The 21,441-nt window shown below is 35.0% G+C and overlaps 2 protein-coding genes across 3 annotated transcripts in view; one reads left to right on the top strand and one right to left on the bottom strand.

Moving 5' to 3' along the window:
• Window position 1: 1 nt before the first annotated feature.
• On the bottom strand, window positions 2-12,591 carry LOC128222127 (gastrula zinc finger protein xFG20-1-like). Of its 2 annotated transcripts, none has more exons than XM_052930996.1 (5): window positions 12,559-12,591; window positions 12,191-12,301; window positions 11,905-12,061; window positions 9,954-10,058; window positions 2-8,368 (listed from the first exon to the last, which is right to left on the bottom strand). In XM_052930996.1, exons 2-5 carry the CDS (start codon window positions 12,272-12,274, stop codon window positions 7,140-7,142), a joined length of 1,575 nt encoding a protein of 524 aa, XP_052786956.1. In that variant the 5' UTR covers window positions 12,275-12,301; window positions 12,559-12,591; the 3' UTR covers window positions 2-7,139. The 2 variants fall into 2 exon arrangements, with proteins under 2 accessions (XP_052786956.1, XP_052786958.1); XM_052930998.1 differs by lacking the exon at window positions 12,559-12,591 and adding an exon at window positions 12,405-12,480.
• Window positions 12,592-19,236: 6,645 nt separating this feature from the next.
• Window positions 19,237-21,441, top strand: part of LOC128221552 (uncharacterized) — a 76,055-nt gene continuing 73,850 nt past the window's right edge. Inside the window, exon 1 of the mRNA XM_052930158.1 lies at window positions 19,237-19,895. Coding sequence (XP_052786118.1) covers window positions 19,716-19,895 — 180 coding nt within the window. The 5' untranslated portion in view covers window positions 19,237-19,715. The remainder of the gene's footprint in view (window positions 19,896-21,441) is intronic.

Here is a 21,441-nt window from a genome sequence, read left to right as displayed (position 1 = left end):
ACGAAATTATATACATTTATTCACCCTTGAAAAAGTCGTATTTTAATGTAAACATTTTTCTAACACAACAAACGTTAGTTTTATCAAATGCACATACTGTAAAGATAACAAGAAATCAAGTCACATGTAAAACAGATAGAATGGTAAGTAATAAACATGTAAGTTTCAGTAGTCCTATTACTTTTTTTAAATATTTACATTTGCCTAGACAATTGTGTAGAAAAATCCAATGTTCATAGTTGAATAAACTGCAATGTTTATTTTACCTGAATCTTTGTTTTCTTCAGATGAATCTGACCCACAAATTAGATGGTTCTCTTATCAGATAGCTACATTAACCACAACGTGATAAGCTCAGATAGCTACATTAACCACAACGTGATAAGCTCAGATAGCTACATAAACCACAACGTGATAAGCTCAGATAGCTACATAAACCACAACGTGATAAGCTCAGATAGCTACATTAATCACATGCAATAAGCTCAGATAGCTACATTAACCAGAATGCCATAAACTCAGATAGCTACATTAACCAGAAAGCAATAAGCTCAGATAGCTACATTAACCACATGCGATAAGCTCAGATAGCTACATTAAACAGAATGCTATAAACTCAGATAGCTACATTAACCAGAATGCCATAAACTCAGATAGCTACATTAACCAGAAAGCGATAAGCTCAGATAGCTACATTAACCAGAAAGCGGTAAGCTAAGATAGCTGCATAAAGCACAACACGATTAGCTAAGTTAGCTACATTAACCATTACGTGATAAGCTCAGATAGCTAAATTAACCACACTGTAATTATCTCAGATAGCTACATTAACCACAACATGATAAGCTCAGATAGCTACATTAACCACAACATGATAAGCTCAGATAGCTACCTTAACCACAACGTGATAAGCTCAGATAGCTACATTAACCACACGCGATAAGCTCAGATAGCTACATTAACTAGAATGCCATAAACTCAGATAGCTACATTAACCATTACGTGATAAGCTCATATAGCTAAATTAACCACACTGTAATTATCTCAGATAGCTACATTAACCACAACATGATAAGCTCAGATAGCTACATTAACCACAACGTGATAAGCTCAGATAGCTACCTTAACCACAACGTGATAAGCTCAGATAGCTACATTAACCACACGCGATAAGCTCAGATAGCTACATTAACTAGAATGCCATAAACTCAGATAGCTACATTAACCAGAAAGCGATAAGCTCAGATAGCTACATTAACCAGAAAGCGATAAGCTCAGATAGCTACATTAACCACAACACGATTAGCTAAGTTAGCCACATTAACCATTACGTGATAATGTCAGATAGCTACATTAACCACATTGTGATTAGCTCAGATGGCTACATTAACCACACTGTGATTAGCTCAGACAGCTACATTAACCAGAGAGCAATAAACTCAGATAGCTACATTAACCATTACGTGATAACCTCAGATAGCTACATTAACCAGAAAGCGATAAGCTCAGATAGCTACATTAACCAAAAAGCAGTAAGCTGAGATAGCTACATTAACCACAACACGATTAGCTAAGATAGCTACATTAACCATAATGTGATAAGCTCAGATAGCTACATTAACCACAACACAATAAGCTCAGACAGCTACATTAACCACAATGTGATAAGCTCAGATAACTACATTAATCACAATGCGCTAACCTCAGATAGCTACAATAACCACACTGTGATTAGCTCAGATAGCTACATTAACCAGAAAGCGATAAGCTCAGATAGCTACATTGACCAGAACACGATAAGCTAAAAAAGCTACATTTACCATAATGAGATAAGGTCAGAGAGCTCAGTTAACCTTGAGGAGATAAGTTCTGGTAGCTACCTTAACCTTAACGAGAGACCTGGACTCCATACCAATTCTGTATTATTTGAAAAGTATTTGATTGCTGATTATTCATATGTAAAACAAATGACTGAAATATACATTATAAAGTTATAACAGTTAATATTTGATTTTTATTTTCACTGACATCACATGTTAACTGTTAAATGCTGTACATTTTCTACTTCTGCACACAAAACCCTTTTAATTAATACAACAATCATATGGGGCCACCAGGCATAACAATTTCACATATCTGTGGGTCATATTCTACTGGAATTAGCAACTTTATTCCATCAATTATACACATCATTAACCCAAACATATATAACCAAACAAATATCGGCTATTTTTTATACAAACAGGTATTGTCGATAACCTTCCTGCAATCAGATATATCAATACACAATTGCAGAATATTTAATAAATTGGTAATCGTAAAGAATAATAATTTAAAATGAAATTTATATTACCAATGCAGTCGCAATCATGAGCTTTTGTGTGATGTCATCAATAAATAATGTTGAAAATGAGCACGCAATATAGTGATGTTTCATGTTTTTAGCAAATCATTTTATTAGTATTTATAATGTAAATTGAACATATAAATTGTTGACATTCAATGACATGTATTAAACTCATTTACTTCAGGGCCTTCTCAAGTACAAACTTTGCTACATAAAGCATAAATGTTTCAAAATCTCATTTTTTATTTAGTTTTGAGGTTCACTATTTAGCAAACATAATCCATACCTCTGTTGTTACATGTGTAGGAGTAACAAGGGCAACTCCTTATAACCTAATCATGTTTCAAATGATGTTTTACATCAATTAAAATAGATAAAAACTCACCTAGGCTTGTTTTATATAAGAATACTTTCAGAAAACTTGTTTGATAGATTCCTTATTGAATGAGCACTCATGAATGTAATAGCCTCTCTATAAGAACAAGTTAGTTCTCCGTTTATCTGGAATGTTTTCATATGACTGTTAACAATGGTATTTATGAAATAATTGCATAGAAGAGATTCATTTCACACAGTGTAAAGTTAACAAAATGGTTAATAGAACTTTGCCATTACAGCAATTGGTCAATTCAATCAATTATAATAAGACAAATCACACTTTGTAAAAAAACAAAACGAAAGTAAGCAGATCCAAATAATACTTAAAAACATTAAATATGGAATGTACATGTACATAATAGAAAAGAAAGGAAAAAATACCAAAATATAACAACAAAATAATCTCAAGTATTAAACTGCAGATTAAAACAAAATGACAACACACAAAAATCTACATAAAACATGTAAGATATGTTCCTCTTTGATAACGTAAGTTTGATTATGTAGGTTAACAAACATGTACATCAGTATACAAGTTCAATTGCTGTTTGATTCTGGCCATAAATGTACCTTAGCATACAAGTTCAATTGCTGTTTGATTCTGGTCATAAATGTACCTTAGCATACAAGTTCAATTGCTGTTTGATTCTGGTCATAAATGTACCTTAGCATACAAGTTCAATTGCTGTTAGATTCTGCCCATACATGTACCTTAGCATACAAGTTCAATTGCTGTTTGATTCTGGCCATACATGTACCTTAGCATACAAGTTCAATTGCTGTTTGATTCTGGCCATACATGTACCTTAGCATACAAGTTCAATTGCTGTTTGATTCTGGCCATACATGTACCTTAGCATACAAGTTCAATTGCTGTTTGATTCTGGCCATAAATGTACCTTAGCATACAAGTTCAATTGCTGTTTGATTCTGGCCATAAATGTACCTTAGCATACAAGTTCAATTGCTGTTTGATTCTGGCCATAAATGTACCTTAGCATACAAGTTCAATTGCTGTTTGATTCTGGCCATAAATGTACCTTAGCATACAAGTTCAATTGCTGTTTAATTCTGGCCATAAATGTACATTAGCATACAAGTTCAATTGTTGTTTGATTCTGGCCATAAATGTACCTTAGCATACAAGTTCAATTGCTGTTTGATTCTGGCCATAAATGTACCTTAGCATACAAGTTCAATTGCTGTTTGATTCTGGCCATAAATATACATTAGCATACAAGTTCAATTGTTGTTTGATTCTGGCCATAAATGTACCTTAGCATACAAGTTCAATTGCTGTTTGATTTTGGCCAAAAATGTACATTAGCATACAAGTTCAATTGCTGTTTGATTCTGGCCATAAATGTACCTTAGCATACAAGTTCAATTGCTGTTTGATTTTGGCCATAAGTTTTAATTTAGGACTACACCGGACTATCATAACAAGGAATGTAAGAATATGAAATTGTGTATAAAAACATATATATACATTGGCTTTCTGCTGAACGCACATTAACTCAGGGAGCAAGAGTATTATAACAAAGCCTTAACCTCATATGATAGCTACATGTATGTACATAACTGCTTAATGAAAATTGCTTCTTTATAATCAATTATATCACACTGGATAGAATAAAACAGGCATTCCTTAGGAAAATGTGTAAACTAAACATTAGATATATAAAATCTTATCTTTGGTCTGAGAACTATGTGTAAGAATATTATTTACAAAAATATTACACACCAATTGAAAATGGCAATCAAAACATATTTTTGAATGCAAAACATAAACAGATATGATTGTGACAACTATTAAACAACTTATAACATTTGGTAAAAATATGTTAGATCTTCAAAAAAATATTTTTTTCCTAAATAAATGTATAAACTATTGTAGTGCAAACACCAAACAAACAACCAAACAGAATATAATTCCAACATTAAAACATAATACCGTTAGTTTATCTGACTAGACAAATATGGTAAAACTGATTCTTTGATTTTGAAATGACTTAATTCTAACTGAATATTGAAAGTGTTTAATAAAGTAAGATGCTTCCACCTGACCCTTTATATTACATAGAGTATGTAGCCCTTAGTAAATTCTTACCACCTGACACACTATATTCATACAGTATGTACGCCTTAGTAAATTCTTACCACCTGACACATTATATTCATACAGTATGTACGCCTTAGTAAATTCTTACCACCCGACACATTATATTCATACAGTATGTACGCCTTAGTAAATTCTTACCACCAGACACACTATATTCATACAGTATGTACGCCTTAGTAAATTCTTACCACCCGACACATTATATTCATACAGTATGTACGCCTTAGTAAATTCTTACCACCAGACACACTATATTCATACAGTATGTACGCCTTAGTAAATTCTTACCACCCGACACATTATATTCATACAGTATGTACGCCTTAGTAAATTCTTACACCCCAACACACTATCTTTCACACATTATGTATGCCTTAGTAAATTCTTACCACCCGACATATTATATTCATACAGTATGTACGCCTTAGTAAATTCTTACACCCCAACACACTATCTTTCACACATTATGTATGCTTTAGTAAATTCTTACCACCTGACACATTATATTCATACAGTCTGTACACCTTAGTAAATTCTTACCACCCGACACATTATATTCATACAGTATGTACACCTTAGTAAATTCTTTCCACCCGACACATTATATTCACACAGTATATACGCCTTAGTAAATTCTTACACCCCAACATACTATATTTCATAGTTTATATGACTTAGTAAATTCTTACCACCCGACATTATATTCACACAGTATGTACGCCTTAGTAAATTCTTACACCCCGACACACTGTATTTCATACATTATGTATGCCTTAGTAATTTCTTACCACCTGACACATTATATTCATACGGTATGTATGCCCTAGTAAATTCTTACCACCCGACACATTATATTCATACAGTATGTATGCCTAAGTAAATTCTTACACCCCAACACACTATATTCATACATTGTGTACGCCTTAGTAAATTCTTACCACCTGACACATTATATTCATACAGTATGTACGCCTTAGTAAATTCTTACACCCCGACACACTATATTTCATACATTATGTATGCCTTAGTAAATTCTTACCACCTGACACATTATATTCATACGGTATGTACGCCCTAGTAAATTCTTACCACCCGACACATTATATTCATACAGTTAGTACGCCTTAGTAAATTCTTACCACCCGACACATTATATTCATACAGTATGTACGCCTTAGTAAATTCTTACCACCCGACACATTATATTCATACAGTATGTACGCCTTAGTAAATTCTTACCACCTGACACATTATATTCATACGGTATGTACGCCCTAGTAAATTCTTACCACCCGACACATTATATTCATACAGTATGTACGCCTTAGTAAATTCTTACCACCCGACACATTATATTCATACAGTATGTACGCCTTAGTAAATTCTTACCACCCGACACATTATATTCATACAGTATGTACGCCTTAGTAAATTCTTACACACCGACACATTATATTCATACAGTATGTACGCCTTAGTAAATTCTTACACACCGACACATTATATTCATACAGTATGTACGCCTTAGTAAATTCTTACACACCGACACATTATATTCATACAGTATGTACGCCTTAGTAAATTCTTACACACCGAAACATTATATCATATAGGTTATAATACATCAACAGTTACAAAATATTTACATTTATGCTAAAGACTATTTAAATTTTTCATATAAAATGTTTATCAATAACACATTAATATCATAAAAAGTTGGCAGATATTTACATCATGTTTCCAATACTAAGCTGAAAAAGACTAATGTACTTAAGGTTCAAGATAAAAAGCACAGAAATACAGTACACATATCAATTTTGACCTATTACAAACAGAAAAACCATGATGTGCCTTTGGCAGTTATTATAATCACAGGCGTGGTGAATACTATGACTTTGTTCTATACTGAACACTGCTAGGACCCTAATTATCAACCAAAACCATGTACACTTGTTCTGTGATGATGACATTCAATAGTCATTTTAAGTTCCAAATTTAAGTACAAATATATAAACTTGTATATTCAACATAAGAAAATGTTAGCAAAAAAATGTATCTGTAAACACCTACTTCCACACACAGGCGAGGTTGAGATATGTTACTTTACAAATAGAATTTCCCATCTCCATCTCTGGCGACAAATATTATTTCACATATTATTCTACACACAAAAAGTGAACAGGGCTTAAACCCTAACTTCAACACACGAGCATGTTTTTGATACTATGTATATATGTAACATTGAACTTGAGGAATCTAGTGAGATAGCGCACCATAAGGCAATGTGGAGCCCTATTTCCAGACGCAAGCGTGGTTGAGATATTCTGCCTGTCTGCGGAACACTTGTGAACACTTGCCACAATGAAGGTCCTTGAAGTGGGTCTTCTTGTGAGTGTTCAGGGAGCTGGACTGCGTGAAACACTTGCCACATATGTTACATGCATAGGGGCGCTGGCCTGAGTGAGTGCGCATGTGGTATATCAGATGGTGTCTCTCCTTGAACCGTTTGGGACAGAGTGCACAGGGGTAAGGACGGGCAGTGTGATCCTGGTACAGGTAGTTCTCCAACTCAAGCTTACGCTCCTGGGCTGACTTCTCCTTCCCAATCACACACTTCTTGTTGCTGATTATACCAAATGCAGACTTGGGCTTTCCATTTACACTTACTTCAGTAATTTTGTTGTTATTCTTCCTTGATATGCTGGTCTCAGATTTAACAACACTGTCAGAGAACGGCTCGGACTTGATGCTGCTGTCCCTGTTTGTCTTTGGTAGTATTGGAATATTTTTCCTGGGTTCCTGGGCCTTCCGCTGAGATTTCCTCTCACTGAGTCCCAGTCCCAGTGTGTAATGAAACTTCCCCATAGAACTGGTGGTTAAACTGTTGTCTGATTCAGTTGCAGTCTCCTCTTTAAGGATATCGGAATTGTAACTCAAAGAATCTGCATTCTCAAATTGCTCACTGCTATTGGACCTTTCAGTGTCATTTGAGATATTGCTATTGTCACATTCAACTTGATTAACTGCATCAATGACTGTTGGAACAACCATTTCAGATCCAGTATTCATCTCAATCCCACGTTCATTCCCTGATCTCCTGTGAGAGGCAGTGTCTTGTATATTTGCATCAGTATGTGACTTAGAGAAAATTATTTTCAGTTTTGTAGGACCCACTTCACTTGCGGTGCAGCTGGGCTGGGTCAATGCTGCGGTGGTTGATATTACGCTTGCTTCCCCTTGTGTTTCACTGCTGGTGGCAGAGATCTGTGACTCTGCAATGATTTCAGTACATTCACTTGTTGTGGACTGGTTTGCATTGTGTTTTTGATCTTGGATTCCAGTGGCCGACTGGTTCTGTTGTAATTTCTCATTAGTAGGGAATACAGACTGGTTAAAGTAAGCAGCAGACTGTGTTGTTTGTACTGTGCTCTGATTGGCTGTCTGGTAGCTGGCTCTGTCTTCCTGGTAGACTGGTTCTACTTTGGTCAGGGTGACTGGGTAAGGTCGGTGTCTCTGATTACCTGCAAACATAGAAAACAAAATATTGCAAGATATTCCACTGAAAGTTCTTTAAATATCTTTAATTAGCAAAAATTTAATCTTTCAGTTTCTATTCCTCAAATAATTTATCAATTTTGATAAGCACTTATTATTTTATCTAATTATTATGAATGTAAGTGCCTGGCTTACAATATTTCAGCGTATAACTTTGAATCATTCTAGTGTCAAGAGTATACAATATCATCTTTCAGAATAATTTTCATGTTGAATATTTTTTAATTGTTTCAACATTTCAAATAATGCTTAGTGAAATTGCTTTTCATACATGCCATATCCCCCGGAGGGGGAAAAATCCCCAGGAATTTCGACACATCCCCCGGTCTCCCGGAGGGGGATGAAAATCCCCCGGAATTAAAAAAAAAAGTGTGTTTAAAATTACGCAAAATAATCACAGGGTTTAATTATATATGCCTGTTTACAGTTATAATGCCCTTCCTGTCCTGAAGCTTAATTGGATTTTCAACTGATGGTGTGTTTTAACAACACCTATTGGGTGACACTTAATAAATCAGCAGGGCACACTTCATGCATTGTTTTGATTGAAACTGACAGAATTTGCGTAAGAAATGTCAATTAGACTGGTCAGATAAAAGGTCGATTTTCATTGGTTAAAACTATAATTTTTATCCAATCAGAGAGGATGTAACAATTTAAAGTGTTCTTCAAAACATATGTCATTGTCATCAAAAGGATTAATAATTTAAAGGTGACAGTTTATTATTCAGTAGAGAAAACGATTAAAATAACTAATACACAATGCTGTTCTTTGTTATGCCTCACTAATATGTTTACATACATGACATGACCTTCATCGCAAATAACAGAACTTCCAGAAGAGAAACTGAAAGTAGACAATTCGGATGAAATGACTTTTATTTATTTTAATATTATGGTGGTGATGTTTTTATTTTTTGATGAATGCCAAAAGAAGATATGTTTATGAACTTAAACAATAAATTATGCATTTGCTTTTTATCAGAAGCAAACAAATCTGACTATTTGGGAATTCAAATGAAAAATATTGATAATTCATTTCATTCTCTCTATTAGTCTGAAAGTCATCATTTATGATCATAGGCAGCAGATTTTGTATCCAATTTTAGAGGAAGGTAAGCCCATTAAATTGTCTCTGAAACATATTTTTCTGTGAAGTATTCTATTTTGCAAGTGAGTGCTATCATAACGCAATATGGCTGAGTCTCATAAAAATATAGATGAAGTGCTGGAAAAAGGGGTAGACAAGGTGAATTGGCACCTGTGTCATTCCCGAAATGCTACATGGCGATGATGAAAATCCCCTGGTATGTGACCCAAATCCCCTTAAATTATGGACATAATCCCCTCGGAGCCTTTCAAAATTATGGCAATTTGTTTTTTTCGTACTTGCGTCTTAAAATACTTTGAAATTTTGCCGAATTAGACCTGCTAAAAAATCCCCCTGAATACTAACAAAATCCCCCTGAATTTTCAGACTTTTGAACAAATCCCCCTGAATGGTCTCCAGAAAATATGGCATGTATGGCTTTTATACAAATAACATCTGACCAGTGAACGCCTTGTTGACTGCCCCCCTCCCACGGGCAGGAAATGGTCCCTTTTTCCTAGTGAACTGTTCTGGCTCCTGCTTAACTGCCTTGCTGATCTGGTTTCCTGTAATGTTGAAATATTCCCACATATTCTCAGAAGTATATTTTAAGTTAAAATAAGAGTATTTTGGTCTTCAATAAAAATTTAGTTGTTAAGTTAAAACAATTAACTAATGACACTAGTGCAACTTCATTTTAAACAACTACTGGTACATAGCAAATTAACAAAAAACTTAACACTTCGGTAACTGAACTTCAAAGTTTATGAATATGGTTCTTATTTAAAACCAGTAATAGAACAAGAAACGTAACAATTTAGACTTGCCAATTTTACCCCAGATTAAAACCTAAATGCTTACATTACTTGTTCTTTTTATCATTCTAAGTAATTATGTTGCTTTTGGTTCAGCACAAATTAAACTAGAGATTTGTTTTGTGAAAAGCACTTGTCTCCCCTATTGTGTGGTCGTATCTGAGAAAAAATAAAAAAATGGACATAAAATTTGTAATTTTGGACTGGAGACGAACAAAAACAGTGAAATTTGGTTTATTCAACCGTATTAAATAGTGAATCTACTAGTCATGACCAACCAGCATACCAAGTATGAAGTTCCTGGGTGCAAGTGTTCTATATTAATTGAGCGGAAATAAAGTGTGACTTACAGACTGACCAACTGACTGACGGACTGATCACAAAATCAATAGGGGTCATCTACCAGTCATGACCTCAAAATCAATAGGGTTCATCTACTAGTGACATGACCAACTAGCAAACAAAGTATGAAGTTCCTGGGTGCAAGCGTTCTTTAGTTATTGGGCGAAAAACGTTTCTTCACCTCAAGGTCACAATGACCTTGAACTTTGACCTACTGATCTCAAAATTAATAGGGTTCATCTAATAGTCATGTCCAACTAGCATACCAAGTATGAAGTTCCTGGACCCAAAAGATCTTTAGTTATTGAGTGGAAACAAAGTGTGATGTACGGACAGACAGACTGACGGACAGGGCAAAAACAATATGTCTCCCCATTAATAGGGGAGACATACATGTAATTTCATTTGACATCCATGAATGATATGAGTAAGTTTGACTTACAAGGAGTGTATTATTAATAGTGTCAATTTATTCATTTTTTTATTAAAGATTGGCAAGTATTGCTTTGTTTGTTGTGCTTTTTCCAGAAGGCAACTTTGGAAATAAGATGTGAGTTATGTTTGTGTGTAATTTAATGCTTTTATCAAGGAACACAATGGAAATAAGAGTTTTCTCTTTTTTGTGTCATCCTTGGTTTGGTGTTCCTGTTATGGCTATTGATAATATCATGTATGTATAATGTTATTTACTACACATGTTGTTTATTTTAAATGTCCATGTATGTGCCTTCTTTACAGAAATAAATCTATATATCTATCATGTTACCATCTTAAAAAAAGTTGTTATTATTATAATTATTGCTATTTTTTTCTGATTTTGACAGTTAAAGTGCTGTTACAGCTAAATGAAGGGCATGGGGAGTTTTTTTATATTAGTCCAAATAATATGCCCGTAAACTTTGTGACAACATTCAGTATTAAAAATAAATATGAAATGTGTGAGTTATAGACCAAAAAGTCTTGATAATTCAAACACAACATTTTCAATTTGAATAGTGCAAGTATTGTAGCCAAGTTCGGTAAAATTAGAGGAAGAAATTGTCAAATTAGAGAGCTACAAAGTTACAGTGTAATTTGGTTAAATGTTAACACAGCTTATTTTTCTTAGTGTGAATAAATTTCCATTTTAAACATAATAACAATGATATGTAAGGGCTCTCTTACATTCTAAAGCACTTTCAATCATTATTGATAATTTTTAACTTGAAAATATCAGAAGGTTGGCAAATTAATAACTCTTGTTTGTCCTGCTTACTTTTCAGACAGAATCCAAGGAACTGAGCCTTGATTTCCTCGTGACCATCCACAAAGTTTTTACCAAAGTCTGAGCCAATGTGTGTGAGAGTGCCCTCTTCGACACTGGCAGAGATCAGCACAGACTCCTCACCGGTGTGACAGGCCAACTGGTTGATCTGAAATAACATTGATGTAACATTTAATAAATTATGTAGATCTTTCGTCTATAAATGCTATAAAATACATGGAAATTCAACTATAATTGATGTTATATGTAATTTCCAGGATATTGGAGTGTGTCCTACCAGTGTCTGTATCTGGTGTTTGAGGACAGCCCGCAGTATTGGTCGATACCCGGGGACCTCCTTAAACAGTGATAGGTCCTGCATAATCAAACTTGTAGGCAGCAACACATCCTGAAAATATCAAACAACGCCACATGAAGGAGTATAAATTTAGGATCACTGATAATACTTATAGACATAGTGACCACCTGACTCACAGGTGTGCTAAACTTACGAAGGTGAAGTCTAGCTGATTCAATGACCAGCTGTTTCAAAGATGTCGATGCAGTTTTAATAAATCTGAAAACGTGTTTGTTTAGTATATGGTTCAACATGGAATGGGATTTTTAAACAAAGGAATCTTTTGTCCTCTTTCAACAAGAATTTACCTGTCGTGTTTTGTAAACAATGGCGATCTCCAATTTTGCGATTACCCAAGGGCGGTAATTCATCTAATATCACTATTTCCCGTACATTACTCGTACGTGTCAGACAAAACACTGTTTCAAACGATTCTTGTCAGCTGATTTGATTTATTTATTTCAAATATAGAATGTCCAATCAAAGACACAAAATCAACTCAAAACAATTTTGCATTGACTATGTGCATAGTCTTACAAGCAAGACATTATCATTTTATAGTAAGAGCTACTTAAAACTTATAAGAGCTACTAAATATACTGAAAAAAACACACCATGAAATGTAATAATGTAGTTCAGAAAGGAAGTTTATTCCGAAATTGTTCCATGTATTTGTGTATTTTTTTTTATATAAAACAACAACTATATTTCAGTATATTGTTTGATAGCTGGTTCAAAGGCGTCCAGGTACAATGTACGCCCCTGACAGACGTGTATCCAGGCATACATTCTAGTATCTGAATGATGTTTACGGAGCAGACTCGCTTACCTAAACGGGCTCGCTATCGATAAAGTGTATATTTTACCAGTCACGGCGCGAATAAAAATAATAAGGAGTTTAAAATAATTGAGAATGTTACGCAATTTAATTTAAATCTGATAAAACTGTCTAATAAACAATTTTAAATTATCATTAACAGTTCAGAGCTTATATTTGATTTTTTTTCACACAAACATGCACAATTAAATTACGTCGTCGAGTTGAATACGTATCTTGTGACGTACACACAGTTTAAAATATCAGTTTTACATGTTCTTCCGATATGCAACTTAAATATCAAACATTTTTTTCCATCATGGCCATTTTCGCACCTTTTATATTGTTATGGCCAAACTTGCAACAGTAACATTTTACATTATTTTTGGAATATTTATTAAGTTTAATAATAGACTGGAGAAGACAAAGCCGGAATACATAAAACGTTCACTAAATCGCTTAAAAATACAAGAATAGAAGAATTGGTGCCCCTAAATTAACCTCTAACAATTTATGTTCTAACACCAACGTTTTCTGTGCACCACTGCGATCATTTAAACAAATACTTTTTTCCACGGAAACCCCCCATATAGAAACCTTCCATTTAAACATTTAAATTCATATTATTAGACAATCTTCCAGGGTTTCAAAATTGAATGATTTTGTACCCGGACTAGCTGTGCTGGGTTTTTTTTATCCTGTCTCTCAGAGCCACCATTCGTACGTGTGGTCGTGAATGGTACGAGCTCTGTCTTTTCTCTTCTGTCTTTCCCACTGGCTCTAAGAGCTCTTGAATCCTTTTTCTCCATCTCCTGTCATCCCTTTCCTATCTTCCCATCTACCCTCTCTTCCCCCTCCTCAATATATTACCCAGACCCCCCCCCCCCCGTTTTATCATTTCTTTCTCTCTTGCTCTGCTAATTTCTTACGACGATGACAATGCTGTCGATAGTAATGACATGAGCAATACAATATTTCAAAATTATTGAAAAGAGGAAATGATCGAACATTGATGTAAAGGGCATTAATTACTCAATGAGAGAGAAACGACAAGAACTGAAAAAAATGCTCGGGTAAGATAGAAAGAAAAGACAATTAAAACAGGCCGTAGTTTGAGATTTTGCCAAGATATTTCTCAAGATGTATTATATTCAATGATTTTGTAAACATTCATAAATGATTGTTAAAATGAACATTCATGCTAATAATGCCTACCAAAAGCACCTGACTGACCAATCAGTATCCAATTTTGGCAGGGCTTATTGGTGGTTCATTGAAATCAACCATGACCTAACACAATCTGCACTGATCAACAGTAGTTAATGAATTGTTTCAATTGTTCTTATTTTCATAAACTTAGAAAACAACTGCAGTGAATAAAATTTATTCCTCATCACTGAGAGAAAGTTTAGAAAAATGAACGAAGCCGAGTTACATCTAGTAGGATATCAAATCCTACAAATGTATTCATCATTTTATATAACCGTATTTAGTAAATTTATGTTCAATTTTTGAAAGTCTAAAAAGTTTCATTTTTTGTATATCAAAGAACATTTTGTGTGTATAATTTTGAAGATCTTTTGTGATTCGTTTAATTTTTATTCTTGTTTCATTTAGTGTTCAATCCCAAGCTTTCTTGTTCACATTTAAGTGCAAGAAAAGTCACTTAATTATGATCTGAATAAATTCATTATAATGTAAGGTCACATAAAGGATATATTGTGCTTTTTAAAAATAACATATTTTCATCTGTTTAAAATTATGTCAAATGCACTGCATTGAAATTTTATTATGAGTGTAGAGCTGCACTCTCACACATTGAACGTTTGGACAACTTTTTTTTATATTTTTTGTCTTGGAACGAGCCAATTTTTGCAAAAATCCATGGAAACCAGTTATATAAGACAGCTGACCAAAATTTAGATGGCAGATTTTTATATTAAAGTTAAAAAAATGATGTTTTAAGCATTATTCTTAAACTGTTAGTAAAGGTTTAAGCCATAAAACATTTTCGAAAGGAAATATGACAAACTACGAGCTGAATGTTTGTCAGCAATCTGATATCATTGTTTGAAGATGTTAACGCAAAAATTTGCTCTTTCCAAGCCAAAACAAAAAGTTGTAAAAACGGTATATCTGTGAGGGTACATTAGTCACACTTTTTGAACTTTGTGCTGTCTTCTTTTTGTTTGTCTCAAATTAATACAGCATTGGCTTCACTTGTTGTTTATGAAAGGGACTGTACACCAGATTGGCACCAAAAAAGTTTTTTTTTCCTGTAACGAATCTAAGGACACTTTTTTAATAAAATATTTTACTCTTTGATATCGTTATTGTAAATAAAATACCAAAATGAAAAAAAAATGCAGTGAAGTGTCGTATCTACTATGCTTTGAAGACTTACTTTTACTGGGTGGAATTTTCCAGATGTATACCTAACTCGCTAATATCATGTAATAACATCAACGGCAGATCACGCATAAGGAACGAATTCTACTCGGTAGACATACCTAGTAATCTTTTTTTAATGGAAAACACGAAATAACTGCTATTAATAAATCATTTGTAAATGGGGATCATCAGTTAGTAAGTTTTAATGCATTAATTGTACACATCGATACCAAGTTTATGTCAATTTTCTACAATTTTCTTTAAATTTTTGCTTTTTCATCATTAACTGAGTACAGCCCCTTTAAACTGTACCTTATAATGTCTGTGACTTATCAAATATTTAATAGTTATGGTCTACAACCAAGATTTGTTTTAATTATCCAGGTTTCAAACTGCATTGTGTGTGCGATTTGAAAGGTAATCTTGAAAGCTCACTTATTATAATTTTGACAAATAACATTCACCCTGCAAGGTACTCATATTTGGATGATACATAATGATTTGCACAGTCATTTATGTATACTTGCATTTATTGATACAGGATACCTTTTTCAAATCTTTGATTTAGATGCAAAGTATAACTTATATAAATAAATATATATTCTTAACTTTATCTGAATACACAAGCTAATGCATCAGTCAATTGTAACCATGCCCCACCCCCACCCGCCCCGGTCCCGGAATAGCGGGGACTTTTTCTTTCGGTCCAGCCAACCCCAGCTAAAATCCCCGCCCTATGGAGGTAATCTGATGGTAAAGTCCCCACCAAATGCCCCCGCACCCAAGGGACATTAGGTTAAGCCCCATCCACACTGGATTTTCCGGGAAGACCTGGCACTGCGGGGCCACCTGAAAGGTAAAACATGGCCCATTTCGCCGGCTATGCCCGGTATACCCCCGGATGTAAGAGCCGTATTTACAATTGACTGGTGCATAATGATTCATAGTGATCCAATCTCATGCTGCCAAGATGATTTCTGGTCTGACATCGCGAGGTTAGATATTCTTAAGCATACAAAAGCCTGGACAGCATTTCAGAAAGACTCTTGCGAGGTTAAATCTTCATTACTTCACTATTCCACAACATTGGGTGATAAGGGAACTTTATTGAATATTTTGATTTTAATTTTGTTCCCTAAACGCCACAAATCAACTGATTAATTAATACAAATTCAATTCTATCTCCACACTATTCGGCACTGCATTGTAGAATAAAACTCAAAAGTTACACTTGTAAATTATTTAACTAAATACCTTTCATTCAAATATTTCACAAATTTATATTGATCTATCAACAACAATGCATCACCATACTGTATCTCTGACTGATTTTTGAAATTCATTCTTGGGTAGAAAACAAAAAGTGAGCACAAAGCGTCTTCAGAAAAAGAACTTGTATAGTATGCACCAGTCAATTGTAACCACGCCCCCCCCCCCCAAGGGAATAGCCGGTACTTTGACTTTCGGTCCAGCCAATCCCCGGTAAAATCCCTGACCTGAGAGAACAAACTGGTAATAAAATCACGTGAATAACGTCCCCGCACCCAGGGGATCTAAGGTAAGAGCAATTCCCTGATATATTTTGAGGGAAGACAAAACGTTAACCACCGCAATCACCCGGCATTGCGAGGACACTAGTTCTGGCTTCCATAACTTTAATGTTGATATTTATTTTTTTGATGTTTAAAACACGTCCAAGAAGGTAAAATATAATGTGTTCGCTGAAGTTCTTTAACTACGAGGACACCTGAAAGGTAAAAACACAGCCCTTTTCCCCGGTATATCCCCGAGGGGCCGTGGTAACAATTGACTGGTGCATTATAAGAGAGGAAATCAAAATTGAGCATGCAAAATTGTGTTATCAATAGCGATGGCTTATCACCATATCATTGAACAAAATGTATAAAGTAATAATGTACTTACACTGAGAGTGGCTCCAAGACTTTTCTATGCACATAGGTAAACAATCATCTTATTCACAGATGCTATGCACATATTCATACATTTGGCTTCATTTAGAATGAAACTTCATAAATAAGTATGCACATTTATGATATTTTTATCTCCATTTTGCGAAATTGAAATTACATGATTTTTTTCAAACGAACTTGTATTGCTTGAAAATTTACGGGTCAAATTAAAAATGCTACCCACGGTAAGATGAAAATAAATCCGTTTGATGGTGGTAATCATTCAATATCGGCTTTATTTCCTCAATAAAACACTATGAAATTCACATCATCAGCATCCGGAAGTAGTGATAACATACATGTCTGAGTCATTCGGACGCTCTGATCAGGGTACATTTTGAGGTCAATAAGTGGACTGGTACCCTGATTTACTTTTCCTAAAAAATATAAAGTTATACAGGTACGCGGCATATGGTTTTTTGTTAACATTAATAGTATTTGAACAATATATACCAAAACTCATGTTGTATTTTAAAAAAAGTGCTAAGTGCCATGCGATGATTAGTTAAAAAACTTTGTATTGAAAAGAAAATATCACGGAAACATGCAAATTATGTCGAAAAAAAGAACAGGGACCGACTTCGGAATACCAACATTCTATACAAAGGATAACAATACTTTTAAACCAACTTTCCTGGTTGTTTTCTACTTAGACCGCACGCTGTTTTCACTTTACGTATGAATTCACAAGACATTTCGAATGCGCGACGGGCACCGCGGTTAGCTGATACTGGTTTCATTTCGGATAAAAGAGAAAGAAGGTACCAGTCTATCAATACAGAGCATTGAACGGAAAAATTTCGATGCGTACTTTTCCAATATGTTCATATTCTTATTGCATATAATCTGACCGTATGCAATAACATTCATGTAGTTAACCCGATTAACTCACTCGCTATGAATTTCTTGTGCTTCATTAAAAGAACATACAGTAAGCTTGAATTGTTAGGAGAACTATTTTTATTGGATGTTTTCATTGTAATCAGTTCTGGTACTACTTTGATTATTCAAATTCGCTAACCGCAATCCAATCAAAATACAGCGTATGAATACATTACGTCAGTGAACCCCCAGATGCGGCTTGAGAATGCAGATAGCGTGTTTATGGCTATGAACTAGGCCACAAGTGCCCTAGTCCAAAAATGAGAGGGTGGGTGAATAACTTTTTGTTTGCACAGCGGGTAAACAAAAACTGACATTTTCCCTTCGGTGGTTGAATCGAGAATGAGCATGCGCGGTAGTGCAATAGCTGGAAATAACATGGATACATTTTCAGTTTCTAGAAAATTGATAAACTTTTATGTTTTCTGTATTTATACATATATATAATTATATATATGTGTGTGTGCGTGTGTGCGTGCGTGCGTGCGTAGTTGTGTGTTGATACGGCCACCGTTGCTTCAAAATTTGTCCATACCGCTTATGCACCAACCAAAATTTCAAAAGATAACTTGAATATATCCATATATAATATATGGACCTAAGGGCGTTTTGCAAATATGTGTTAATTGCATCTCTAGGTACCTGGAATATGTAACTCCGTACATATTTTGAAGAAGGTGTAGACTATCATTTAGAATACAAACATGAACATTTATAAATATACATGTATATGTACTCAAAATTATTCTCCTCAATAAACTGATAGATAATGACATTCGACTGCTAAATTGACAAGTCACTAATGACAGAAATTAACCAGTCATAAACAATTACATGTACCATCTGTTTAACTGCATCTCTCTCCCAGCGAGTGTTATTTATAAACGTAGCTTGGAGCGTTAACGTAACGCTAGTCATGACTCCGGTGGTGCGTGTCGTGCTATCTGAGAGCAGTGTACGACAATGAGCCATTTTAAGACCGGCTTTATTACTTTTATCAGGTTAGGTAATTGATTGTTAGATTGTTAGACTCGACTGTTTGACACAAAAGTATACCGTTTGTCTGTTTTCGCACGAAGTTTGCATAATATGTCGCCAACGATTTTTTGGATTACGACCATAGCGATAAAAGAATAAGTTAAACGTGCCGAAAGTGATACTGAACATTTTCGATTTGGTCTACTTAGCGAAGTCGTTTAGTATATAAAACTATATATTGATTTTTTAATAGAAAACGGGAAGATATAAAGGAATATATTGAGCGACTTTGTTCGGCTAAAGTGAAAATTCAAATTTAAAAGAAACAAATCCTGGAATTGTCACGACCGAGTAAAAGTTCGTCAAAACTACATAATAGTCTTTTTAGCGACCCAAAATCGTTCCTTATGCGTTGTGCCGCAAAATAATGAGTGGACTTCCAGTATGGCGGCAATTTCAGGGGTGGTTGTGCGTGTGTTGGTGCGTGCTGGGGCTGGCGGCGGGTAACGCCCTCCTGAAGCCCTCCCACAGGGGCATGGTATGGGCGCGGTCCTCCTATAACAGTGGCTCGTATGACTATATGGGTGTCAACTGTGGCGGCATCGGGGTGAGTAAATGTTACACAGCCTGGCGGCGGCTGCTCAGATGTATATAACAGGATTACCTAGTTATTCTTGTATTTTTCTTTGATTTGATAATTTCATAATGATTTTAAACATGTTTGCTTTAATCGTTCCGACCTTAGACCCCTACACACGTATGCGTAATTGAATAGCAAGAACAAAGAAACATCTTATGTCGTGTGTACGTGTGTGCGTGTGTGTTTGCGTGTGTGTGTGTGTGTGTGTGTGTGTGTGTGTGCGTGTGCATGCGTGCGTGTGCATGCGTGCTTGCGTGTATGTGTGCGTGTGCGTGTGTGCGTGCGTGTGTGTATGCGTGCGTGTGTGTTGCTTAAATCTCCGATTCTGACAATCATTGGATTCTGAGCGTTTTCATTATAAAGCAGACAGTCAAGATAAAAGTGAAGAACATAATTTAGTTTATTTCCCAAAAAAGTTACCAAACATCAATTGTATTTTGAGCTGTTTCATAATCATTGCAATAAATATTAAACCTTGTTCATGCATTGGACAAACCCAGCCACAATAACGCTTGTGGATGGAAAGTGTTTTTCGAGCCCAAACCTTTATATCCGGTCATTTCAGGCATGATGTATCTTTTTTGGCCGTGATAGTAAGATAGGTTCATCTCAACTCGATCGGAGAGTGTATTGCAGAACATCCTGCAAGAGGGTCCTACACGATCGGCAATGGTAGATGTTTTCTCCCACCAAAGTTAAACAAATAAAGTAAAAATGTTATTATTCATCAATTCATACGTGAACATAGGGATAAAATATTTGGATCTACTTATCGGGGGCGGTTAAGCGCGGGTAAAAGTAAAGCACCTGGATGTAGTTGACTACTTTCTCCCACCTCAGATAAGTAGATCCAATAATTTAACCATGCTACAAATTCTTATCTTGCCCACGGGCGAAGATAAAATGCCCGTATGGAACTCCTTTTTAATGGTCACCACATTGTATACAATTACCTCCCTTGTTGAAGACAGTCGTCTGTACCATCATGGAAACCTTGTCTTGAGGCAATATTTAGAATGCTAATTAATTATTTCTGGCTTCAAATGTCACCATAAAACAGTTTTCACGCACCTTTTAAGAAATAATGCTTCACTCTCCTTAGAACTATTTAATGACCGATTTGACTATCAACATAATCTGAATCACTGCGCGCATATCCATGACAACCACGAATTATCGCATATCAATTCGCAATTATTTTCACTAAGAACAAAAGAGTTCCAGAAAAATGTACATTTTTACTTAATTTTGTTTAACTGAGGTCGGAGAAAAAGCATCTACCATAGCCGCTCGTGTAAGATAGGTTCATCCCGACCCTCGCACAGGATGTTTTGCGGAAACTCGGTAAACCTCGTTTCCGCAAAACACCCTACGCTCGGGTCGGAATGAACCTATCTTACACTCTCAGTCATTGAAGATACTTATATTCTGCAGACCTAATTTACTAATTTACGCCGCCACCATTTAAATTATATCTTAAGAAAAGCGATTTTAATGCGCTTCTATTGTTTGT

The sequence above is a fragment of the Mya arenaria genome, chromosome 16 (genome assembly GCF_026914265.1).
Source record: "Mya arenaria isolate MELC-2E11 chromosome 16, ASM2691426v1".
Lineage (NCBI taxonomy): Eukaryota > Metazoa > Mollusca > Bivalvia > Myida > Myidae > Mya > Mya arenaria.
The sequence above is the reverse complement of the archived record's forward strand: the minus strand, read 5'-3'. Positions and strand labels throughout refer to the sequence as shown.